A 12,138-nucleotide genomic window follows, 5' to 3' on the forward strand; every position below is an offset into this window, starting at 1 on the left:
TTCTAATTTCAGTTATCAGAACACATGAATCAGTATGTCCCCAAAAAGAAAACTATTAGTGAAGTTCACTGAGACAGAGCAGATCAATCTAACCAATTCCAAACACCAAAAAGGAATTTTCTTGCCCTCCAGCCCCCAGTTAGCTCATGCCAGCTCTGGCACATAGCAGGCTACTCTCCATACTAGCTGAATTCATTAATCTGGCAAAAAGTACGTGTTTCTCTGCTGGGCCAATGAGTTAAACTGGCTCAGTGCACCAGAACTGGCCTGAGAGAAAGCACGATCAGGCAGCCAGAACTGGAGGAACATGAAATAAAACTTCTCCCTTCTTTCAATCATCCTGTGTCTGTGTTGTCATTAAAAACACTGTCCCATTCTCCTCTTCACCTCACCCTTCCCTGTGCTGCAACTAGCACATACAAGCAACCAAATGATGAACTGTAGCAAGGCTCTATTAAATAGATTCAACCAAAAATCTGTCTATAAACTAGGACAGTGAGGACTACCCCTCAGGGGCATCAGGTTGCTGGTGCAGCTTACCATGTGCCTGCACTGATGCTCATGCAACAGCAGGAACAGAAATGGAAACATGACATGGTTGTCTCTTGCAGCAGCAGACTTAGACTGGATTAGACTAACTCTGCTTTTGCTATTCAGGGAGTGGCTTCAATTTGGATGTAGGACAGCAGAGTTTGATATTTCATTTAGGAAAAAAGACAATAAAACTTATGACTTAATATGAACAATATGTTTCAGTAATGTTATTAATTATGTAACATTTGAAAAACAACAACTTTATTTAAGGCAAGTGGACTAGTTCAGATTTATTCGTGAAAGTCTTGAAGAAGGGATTATATTACCAGATGCCTGTGTATTTTTTTCTTATTGCTTAAGTGAGCCTTATTTTCCTTAGTCTAGTCAGCTTTAGAATAAACATTCCAGGGAAATTCAGGTCTTTTCTGGCACGGTATGCACATCTGTATACATGATCATCACTTACAAATGACAGCAAAACACAAGTATTTGCTCTGAGAGATAAATCAGTGCCTAACATTGTAGGTTAAATCCTTGTGAGACTGAATGGTTTTATCTGAAGTTTTGTCCACATCTTCAGTTGACACAGTGACAACATTACAAAACACACCACGAAGTACAAGGCACCTTTCTTTCTTCCTTTTAGGAAGCACTACACAGGCACAAGCTAACCCTCAGCAGAATGAGCAATGGGCACTGTAAATTACATTCAGTATTACACTTTTATATGGAAATCTATCAGCAGCAAAACCAAACAGTTTAAGACTCATGAGACTATTTTCCCTTACAACTTTAAAAGCAGTTTTAAAATTCTTTCTTTCCCAATTTAAGAAGGAACTCCAAGTAGTTAATACTTTTTAACTGAAGACTGCTCAACTCAGCTGCTATAGTGTGTCTCCAGGTATGTTTCACAAGCAGTATCTAGAATTATATTAACTGAAATGCTGCTCAAAATATCTTTCCTGTAAGGAAACCCTATAGTCTAAACTTACTACTTTTATTTCTGACATAACCACATGGAAAAGTTTAAAACTAGAATGATCAATAACTACATTTCCCATGGCAACAGATGGTCTTTACAAGTCCATTAGCACAAGTTATCAGATTCTGCAAAGTATAACACACATTTTATATTTAGGATTTAAATACATTATTTACGCATAAAATTGCTTATCTTATTTACAGGTATTCTATAGACATTAAGATGCAATTCATTACAGTATTTCAACATCACCAAACATAACTGGTAATGGCAAAGCCTTCCTCTTTCCTGCATTTACACCCAAGGAGCTCATGCATACAAAGTCTATCAATGCATCATACCCCACACTACAAATTCGCTACCTGCTACCATGCACAAGGCTCCCAGCAAAGAACTAAACAATTTCAATGTCATTTTGCCTGAAAGCACTCACAAACAAAACATGGTACCATCACACTATGGCACATAGTGGTGAGGACACACTATGTATTTAAACCCAAAAAACGGCAGCCCAAATTCTGCAACAACTCCTGAAGCAACGGTTAAATTCCATCTGAGGTCAACTTGCAGCTTGCCAATGTCCATTCCTATGTCCAGTGCTTCCTAGTGAGGATAAGGCTTGAAGGTTTGAAGCATATTTCACAAAACTAAGCTACAAAATCTCACTCCTGACATTTTGGAAAACACACTCTTCAAAACAGAAGACCGGAATTAAATTTTTAAACATAAACAGTATTAGGGAAAAACAGCAAAATATTCGCATCCTCCCACTGAAGTATCTTTTCTGTCCATGTTGAGCTATAAACTGAGCTGATAATACCACATACCAGTCATTTCCCAAAATATACAGCCAATCCTGTTCCTTTGATATGTTATCTAATTCACAAATTGTAACAGGTAAATTAAAATCATCGCATTTAGTTATTTGCTGTGACAGTCTGGTACTACAGCAAAACTCAAAGCCTTCCTACCTTTTAAGTATCATCTACAAATATGTATATATTCTACAACTCTGTAAAGTAAGTTTAGTAACAAATACTGAGGGCTGACATTAGAACACATGCACTGTTATAGACAAATTTAATATATATCTGAATGCACCACAGCAATTCCTGAACACAGCTACATTTAAGTTGGTTTAAGCCTTGTTTTTATCTGTTTTTCTTAGGATAATTTTAATTACAAATACACCTGGTATTACAGTCTCACCAACTTATTATCTCATTACTATAAATATTTCAGTGCCTCACTGCAATTCAGTCTCAAAGAAAATGACAACTGAACAGTTTAGCTCTTTGCTTGATTTACTTCAGTCTTGGAAGTCACTAGGCCTTGAGCTCTAATAAGGTAAAGAGTCTTGAGACATATCTACTTCAAAAACATTTGATTCAAAATACAATCATAACTAAAAGCAAAGTCAGCCAGCTCCCCCAAGATACTCTCACACAACTTTTTCCAAGAGCAGAACCATCAAAAAAACATTAAATAGCCTCAGCAAGAAGAAAATTTTCTACTGGCTCATGTATTTGGGAATTGTGTATGTGCTATTCACAGGTGTAGGACTCAATCCATGCTGATGTATCTGTGTTAGCACACACATTTCATCCCAGCAAATGGGAATGCAAAGATGAACTCATGTTTACTTGAAAAAACCACAGTAGTCTCAAGCCAAACCCACCCAAAGATCTTGTACTTAAGTGCAACACATATAGGTTCATAGAACGTTTTGGGTTGGAAGGGACCTTTAGAGGTCATCTAGCTCAAACTTCCCTGCAATGAGCAGGGCATCTTCAACTACATGAGGTTGCTCAGAGCCCCATCTAACCTGACCTTAAATGTTTCTAGGGACGGAGCTTCGAAGTCCCTTTTCGGCTCTCAAAGGTGTTTATAAGCCTGTCTTCATGGGAGAGGTTCTCCTGCCCCCTGACAATGCTTGAGGGCCATCTCTGGCCTCACTCCAAGAGGTCCATGTCCTTCCTGCCCTGAGGACCCCAGAGCTGGATGCAATACTCCAGGTGGGGCCTCACCAGAGAGGAATGGAAGAACAGAATCCCCTCCCTCAACCTGCTGGCCACACTGCTTTGGAGGCAGCCCAGGATATGTTTGGCTTTCTGTAAGCACATATTGCCAACTCATACACAGCCTCTCATGTATCAGCAACTCCAAGTCCTTGGCAGAGCTGCTCTCCATCTACTTGTGCCCCAGCTTGCATTGATACTGGGGTTGCACCAAGCCAAGAGCAGTACAATAAATACTGAATTGATTACACAGAACATCAAAAAGCAAAAAACACAAGATTTTTTACAACTTAATAGCAGAAAAATGGAAAAGTATATCACATGACCTACCACTAAAAAGACAGAAGACATTTTCAAAAATTGGTCAGCAAAACAACAACCCTAGGAAAAAAAACCTCTTAGTTACTCTCTTTTTGAGGGCAAGCTCGCAATTTACTCTGGAAATACTGCAAGTGAGACACAGGCATTACTTCCTTCCTCAAGAGACAGCACAACCCCAAAGACAGAATTAGAAGATGGACCAGCAAAATGATTACCAACCCAGAGCAACAGTGACATTTAAGCTGAAACCATGCCCGTGTGTGCTGCTTGGTCCAGCTGCAGCAGCTCTGACAGAGCCACACACACACACAGAGGCTGCATGGCACCCCAGAGATCACCTACTGCCACAACCTCCTCCTCAAGAGAATGGCCAAAACCAGCAGGTTCACCTGGGTTTTGAGACATCTCTGGGCAGTTCTTCCAACATGCTGGCTAGCCTCACAGCTAAAAGATTTTTCCTATAATGAAATCAGAATTTCCGTTTTGGCATCTTGAGTTCATTGTCCCTTTGTATTGCTATGAATCTCCTAGAAGAGCCTCACTACACCTTCTCTGTAGTCTTATTAGGTATCTGCTGCTCTTAATCTGAACATACCCAGTTCTCTAAGCCAACATGATTTTGGCGTCTCTCAACCAGACTCACTCCTGTATGTTTTCCTTGTCTTGTTTTAAACTGGAGAGGCCAAAACTAGACACAACAGTCCAGATACAGTCCTAGAAGTGCTGCATGCAGGGGAAAAAGCAACTCCCTTAACATCGTTCCCACACAATTACTAATACCTCCCAGTATGCAGCTGGCCTTCTTTACCTCAAGAGCATGCTGCTGACTCACATTCAACTTGCTGTCCAGCAGGTAGGTGGGCTTGTTTTGCCCCAGATGAAGGACTTCACATTTGCCTTTATTAAAACTCACAAGGTTCTTGGCAGCCCACTTCTGCCAAGTTCACTCAATGACAGCCCTATTCTTCATTATGCAACAGGGCTGAAGTTCCCAAGGGTTTGGTATTATCTAGGAAACTGCTGAGGATCCCTGCCATTCCTTCATCCCAGGTTGTTAATAAAGACATAGAACAGCATCAGTCTCAACAGCAACCTCTGAGAGGTCTATTATCAATTGGCTGCCCCGGGATCCTTGCACTGCTGGTCACAACCCTTTGAGGTCAATGGTCCTGCTAATTTTCCAGTCGCTTTACGGTCCACCTGACAAGTCTGTATTTCACCGGTGGACAACAGGGATCACATGGCAGACCATGCTGCAGGCATTGCTAAAGTCCAGGTAAACAACATCCGCCATTTGCCCCACTTCCATTGAGCCAGTCATCCCAGTGTGTGACGAATTCATTACATGATGCTATGGCAGCCCACCACCTGCAGCAACCTGGAATACTTTTTCTCAAACATTTCTGGGCACACAAAAGAGATCTTGAACTTTGTCCTGCCGAGTTGTTAGAATCAGCAGCAGCTCAGCTTGTCCATGGCAGGGGAGCAAGAACTGGTTCTAATTACTGACTGGAGGAATAAATAACTCAGAGGAAGTGATGTGCTGCCAGCAACCAAAGACAATTTGCAGTGTCCCAGCTAACACAGTCAATTATTTCATCTGCTTTTTTCTCCTCCTAAGATACCACTCACTAATACTGTTTGTCCCCAACACCTCACAGCCTCCAAGACTGTCATGATAACACTTTGAAACAAACCCTAGAATATTAATGAAATGCTATAGCAATCATCATCTGCAATTTGTACAAGTGTACAGTACTACTAGCCTAAATGAGAGGAAACTGGCAATATCTCAGTTTTATAAGTTCTTCCCAATTAGGATACATTCTTTTTTACAGCAGCAGTAGAAAGCCAAGTGCCAAATTTAAACACCTGTTTTGCTAATACAGTATCATACTGCTGAGACAAACACAAAACTTCTGATGTTGACTATCAGCCCATCATTTAAAACAAATCTTTAAATATACATTAAACATTTCTTCAAATCTATTTGTTTTATCTCAATGTGCTAGCTTACTACTAAACCAAATCAAGCAGAATTTCATACAAATACAACCATATTAAGTGTGCTTCAAGGTGCAATCCTGTTGACAGGAGTTGATACAATGGTATTTGTGTAGGTCCATATAGACATTCTTAATAAAGTCTTTTAAAATTAGTGTTTTCCCATTTAAGGCCTATGAAACATTACCTAGGTTACATTGCTCAATATGATACTCTAGGAACCCTTAAGCATCAGAGTTTCAAAATTTCCTCACAAAATAAACCCGGTGGTTTGTAGATTCCTTCTGCCCACTGCCTGCACTCCCTGCCAAGCAAGGCCTACCTTCAAGACAGCAGCAGGCAACAATGCAATCCTGTAGACACTGCTGCATACAGTTTTCAGTTCCCAGTCCTGTAGCTAGTCCCTCTGGGAAGAATTTTACAAGATGTCTCAAGTGACTTGGTGAAACTCACAAATCCAGAGGGGCTTTCACAATCCAGACCTGTGAAAGAGGCTTCCAGTGGCATTCTGGTCCCTTTTGTCAGGTTAAGTCCTAACTACATCAGCACAAGACCAATTACAACACATGCACAGACTTACACTGGTTTCATCAAGGAAAGCATCTCTGGGTTTGGACATCTACTTTATAAATATGCCCTGGCACATACACACGTAGAAAAAAGGAAAACACCACTCCTCAGTGGAAGTTTTAATCTACAGACATTATCTCTAATATCAAACAGCTCTAAGCTAAAGCTTAACGTGAATATAGTTTATGGGAAGGTTATAAACACTTTTCAGGTAACTGTTTTTTTCTCATGTTTAAATCTGCTTGTATGAGTATAAATAAAAGTGCAGGAGAATCAAAGTTCTCTGACTCCTTCATCTGAATGCTTAATACTCAAATAAAAAAATTACCACAAAAAGTTGTTTTATTCTCTTCGCCTTTAAGTCACACTTAAAATCTCTGAAATCTGTTACCTGGATGAGAATGGCACTGTTCCAAGTTAAACCAGCACAAGCACACACACGAAAGCACAAAATTAAACATAAAATGAACAATAGGAACACACAAATACTCTTCTAGAAGCAGTTTAATAAGCCAGCAATGCAAACATCCCTCCCATTTAACACATCGGCATCGGTAACTCCCATCATCAGTCTATCCAAATGACCAGGACAAACCAGCACTTAGAAACACTGGGGCCACATCTGGAAGATGAAACCCAGATGCTGGACACAACAGCTCCCTCACTTGGTATGTGCTTAGCTCTCAAAGAAGCTGTAATTTTAACCCAAGTGCCTAAGCTCCTTAAAAAGTGCAGGAGGAGGCAGGGTACTTCAGCATGGGATGGCCAAGTAAAGAGCGTGCTGAGCACAGCTCAATGCATTCAGTGTGGAGCTGTCAACTCTACCCCTAGGAAAGCACAGTCAATGGGAAGGACTCCACAATTCTACTCCAAGAACACCAACCAAAGAGATGCAAAAAGACTCTTTTCATTCTGATATGTGACTGCCCCACCTCAAATCTTCATGATAAGTGAGTGGATACTGTCCTTACCTCATGGTGCTGCTACTTTTTGTTTCTGGGTTTAATAGTACAGCTGCTGACACTGCACTTTTTATAAAGTAGGATGGCAGCCCAGAAAAAAAAATACCGTGGTTTAGTTCCTTCACTAGTGGGGGAAATCTACTCATAGCTCCATCTTCCAAGAGAAAATACAAGCTGCAAGTCACATCCTCCAGCAGCATCTGTTCATCCCTCCTGTTTGAGACTGGTTTAAAAAAAGACTCTACAGTTAAAAAAACACACATGCAAGCAAAATGAAATATGGCTCTATCAGGCACCTGGGGAGAAAAGGGCAGGAAATTCTGCACTTTCCATGTTTATTCCAAGAATATATAAAACAAATAACTTCTGAAATCATGGATCAGAGGCTGTACGTCTCCACTTTTGGAAGGTAACATCTTATACATCCTCTTCCTGGCTCAATGAATCACACATTCTTTTTCTGGATAATAACACAGTTTCAGTCAGAAGAACTCAAAGACAACACACAGCTTGGCAACTGGGATATTTGCCCAGAAAGTGGAAGATGTAGGTTGATGTCTCTAGGCAAAAAAAAAAAAAAAAAAAAAAAAAAAAAAAAGAAAAAATTCTGAAGCAGGGTCTACCACATTTTGAACAAATGCTTCAGCTAATCATCTTTGAAAAGCAGCAGCATCTCCTCTTCCAAATGTCTTCTAAAGCCGTTGCTGCACTTAATGGAAGACTGACTCTGCAGCATGCTGGGCATGACTGGAGAATTCCCACCTGACCAAGCTCCCTGGGAGATTATGGCAAAATAACAACATCAAGAAAGCATAACAACTATAGAAAAACACACAACAGACTTACTACTGTAAGCCGGGCATCATGCTACTCATCTTTCATACAAATGGAAAAGAATCAAATACCCCAAAAACTTCAAAGGTATCAGCAACATGGCGTTCAGTGCTTAGGCACCTTTGGAGCTTGGTGGTAAGACACTGAGTTTTCAGGACTGCAGTCCTGACCCCAAGCACTTAGAACGGTTTTGACAGAGTACTTCTATGAGCTTCCTTACTGACAATAATTAGGGGAGCAGGAGATCATATCCAGACTGCATTGAGCACTTCCACGTCTTCCCAAACTCATTACTGAGAGACAACACCAAACCACACAACACTTTCTGCAGAGTGGATGTTATACTGAAAATAGGAACACTTATCAATTAATTCCAGTTCAACTCAGCTATCTACCCAGAGTTCATCTTTTTATGTAATGCAGGTTAGCAAGCTACACAGAGTTAAAAAGCCATCCCTTACAACAAATGCACATATCTGACACCTATCTCTCTGACTATTTAGCATTTCTTCCCCAATTACTTGTTAATTTGATTGATGTATTTGACTTTCAGCATCCATGCTCTGGGCAGAATCCCACAGATATCCCCCCAAGCACGTGTTTGCTTTGCCCCATTGTTTAAATAAACCTACTAGAAAACACACAGAGGTAACAGACAATAGAACAATCAGAAAACCATCTCACCTGATTATTTTAAATTAATCTGTTTTATCAGTTATCTACACAGTATCACCACGTGCAGGATATTGCAATTTCAACATTACTCCGTTGTTCACGTAAGAGCTTTCAACATTTGCTCTGCCAGTGCAGTGATTCTTTAGATGAAGCGTCACCCTGCCCGCTTTACAAGGACAACACTGCTGATCAGTGTGCCATACAAAGGATTAAGTATAGTACTTCCCAAATAATAAAAACTAATTGGGCAACAATTTATGCGTAACATGCCCTCAATTTTACATACAGTATTTAATCTCCTGGCTTATATTATCGATTTAATAACGTAAACGCTTTGATTTTACAGTCAATTTCAGGTTCATAAATACACGTGAAAGGCATTTCCAGAGCACTGTCTCCAAGCATTTTGTAATTCTCTGACAAACACGAGTTGGGAAGGATCTTTGGATCTATGTACTGCAATTTAAAAACTGGGTTTTTTTCTGTTATTTATCTATTCTGTCCTACAATACAAAGAACAAATGCCTCATGAATTACATTTAGCACCAGCACGTTTAGGCACAGACAAGACACTGAAGAAAACCTGAGGGTTTCGCAGGCAGCATCCTACAGAGAAGAAAAAAAAAAAAGAAGAAAAAAAAAAAGAAAGAAAGAAAATAAAAAAGAGAAAGAAAAAGAAAAGGAAATAAAAGAAGGGGGAAAAAAAGGAAAAAAAAAGAAACTACGATGGAAGATGTCTAAGCATCCAGCACCCTCACAGACTCATTTGCAAGCTGGAATTTGTCATGAAAAGCAAATATTGGAAGTGATGCACTTAAATCTGACGAGTAACTCTAACTTGATAAGCCAGTTAAGATCAATTTAATCAAGATTTAACCGGGCAGCCCGGAAACAAAACGAGCATCCCACGGAGCGGGAGCCAGCCCGCTCCAACCGCGAGGAGAGGGAATGCGCACCTACCCCTTCCCAGCCGCCTCCTCCTCCTCCCGCCTTTGCTCCTGCCCTAGCGGGGGACAGGCGGGAGACAAAGGGGAGGCGAGAATCCCCCCGCAGCCCGGCGGCGCCGGAGCGGGGTGAGCGCCCGGAAATCCCACAATCCCCACGGGCCCGGCGGGAAACCCTTCCCTCCTCCCTCCCCACGGGCCGCTCCACCGGGAAACCCCGGCCCGAAGCCGCGCACGTGGGACTGCGTGGAGTGCGGAGTGGGGGGAGGGCGGCGGAGGGAAGAGGTCGGGCCTCCGTGGCGCCTCCTGCCGCCGCTGAGGGGAGCGCCGGGGAGAAGCGGGCTAGGAGGGGAAGGGGTTCACGGGGCTGACCGCGACCTCACCTGCTGCTTGCTCCTCGCATAGGGCGGCTTCGCGGCGCCCAGGTGGTGCCGTCGGGTCCGGATCTTGCCGCCGCCGCTGCCACCCGAGGCCATGATGCGATCCGGCCCGCCGCCGGCGGCGGCCTCGTCCTCCTCCTCCCGGTGCGGCCGCTGTGCTCCGCCGCGGCCCGGCAGCGCTGTCGCTGTCACCGTCCCCGCGGGGACGCGCCCGGCCGGGCCTCTCTCCCCCCGCGCCGCTCCCGCCCGCCACGCGCCGCGCAAGCGGCGCCGGGCCGACGGCCCGGCCGCTCCCGCGCACGCGCACCGCCCCCGCTCTGAGGGAAGCGGGAGGGGCCAGGGCCGGGCCCGGCCCGGCTGCGCGGGAAAAGCGCTCGCTGGGAGCTGCCGCGACCCGCAAAGGAACGTGGCGGGGGAATCGTCTGCCCCCGGGCGCAGCCCAGGGACGCCTTGAGGGCTAAGAGCGCAGCTTTGTGCCGGGGTCTCGCCGCGGGTGATTCCACCGCCGTCTCCCCTCTTCCCGCGGAGTTTCACAGAATGACTCAGGTTGAAAGAGACCACGGCGAGTCATGTGGTGTAACCTTTCCGCTAAAGCGGTGTCGTTCTAGAGCACATGGCACGGGATTGCACCCGGACAGTTCCTGAGTTTCTTCAGTGAGGGAGACCCCACACCCTCTGTGGGCACCATGTTACAGTCTGCCGTCATTCACGCAGTAGTTTTTTCCCTCCTAGTTCGGTGGCGTTTCCTGTGCATCGGTTTCTGCCCCTTGCCTCCTGACCTGCTGCTTGGCAGCACCGAGCAGAGCCTGCCTCTGTCCTCCTGACACTCCCCGCCATGGACACAAGTTACCCACGCTGAAACTTCCCCAACGGACAGGAACAGCGTGGAGAACGAGGCAGGAAAATGGCACCGGGAAGTCTGCGGTGCGCCCCCAGGCTGCCAGTAGCGAGTGGGTTTGTGTGAGCAAGAGAAACAGCAGGTGCAGGTTTTTCATCGCTTAGTGGTGGCATGTGGAAAGGAGGTACGGGGAAAAAGCTTCGCCCTAGCTTTTACTTCCTCAAAACATGAGGAAGAGCGCATTCCTATTACAAAGTTAAAATATGTAAAAATGTGGGGGTTTTATCTTACTGAAAGTAAAGTTGAGAAAAAAATATGGTTTCACATTTTATTTTTAGTATCAACTTGCCGTGGGAAGGATGGAGCTGAGCACTGCAGAAAATCACAAGCATCTTCCCTATGTGCAAGTCAATAAAAACGTTACTCAGGACAGAGCCCTGATGCACCACATTCCCCCTTCCACCAAAAAAAAAAAAAAGGGTGATTCTGAAAGCATGCAGAAATGTAAACAGGCAGCAGCTAGATAAGAACCCCCCCTTCCACCAAAAAAAAAAAAAAAAAAGGGTGATTCTGAAAGCATGCAGAAATGTAAACAGGCAGCAGCTAGATAAGAACAGCTGTAACAAGAAATTGTACTGGGGAATTTTGTGCTGCCTCATCTGCTTCATACTGGGCTTTTCTGAACTTCACTGGGGTCCTCCCAGCTCTCTTACAATTTCTTTGTCCCATTTTCATTATCTATAGGAAATAATCATTATCCAATACCCAGCAGAGTGGAATTACTTTCCACATATTTCTCCTCATAAACTACACTCTTACCCTCCTGCCCCACAATTGGGAATACAATTTTACATGCAGGGGAATGACTTGCAGTGATAGATTATCCCTATCCTGGAATACACCTGTCTGAAGTCACTTGCAAGAACCACCTCATTTTGTGTAAATGGCTGCTGTGCTATATTTCTCCTCATAAATAGACTACACTCTTACCCTCCTGCCCCACAATTGGGAATACAATTTTACATGCAGGGGAATGACTTGCAGTGATAGATTATCCCTATCCTGGAATACACCTG

General features: G+C 43.6%; 1 protein-coding gene across 5 annotated transcripts in view; it reads right to left on the reverse strand.

Annotated features, from left to right (window-relative positions):
- The window catches only part of NUP153 (nucleoporin 153), a 43,677-nt gene extending 33,170 nt beyond the window's left edge, over positions 1-10,507 (reverse strand). For 3 of the 5 annotated variants that reach the window (XM_041413226.1, XM_041413228.1, XM_041413225.1), the window contains exon 1: positions 10,228-10,487. In XM_041413226.1, coding sequence (XP_041269160.1) covers positions 10,228-10,320 — 93 coding nt within the window. In that variant the 5' untranslated portion in view covers positions 10,321-10,487. Of the gene's footprint in view, positions 1-6,181; positions 6,342-10,227 lie in introns of all 5 variants that reach the window. The other 2 variants (XM_041413227.1, XM_041413229.1) reach the window with 2 other exon arrangements.
- Between the last annotated feature and the right edge of the window lie 1,631 nt (positions 10,508-12,138).

The sequence above is a fragment of the Onychostruthus taczanowskii genome, unplaced genomic scaffold (genome assembly GCF_017590055.1).
Source record: "Onychostruthus taczanowskii isolate IOZ18803 unplaced genomic scaffold, ASM1759005v1 scaffold40, whole genome shotgun sequence".
Classification (NCBI taxonomy): Eukaryota; Metazoa; Chordata; class Aves; order Passeriformes; family Passeridae; genus Onychostruthus; species Onychostruthus taczanowskii.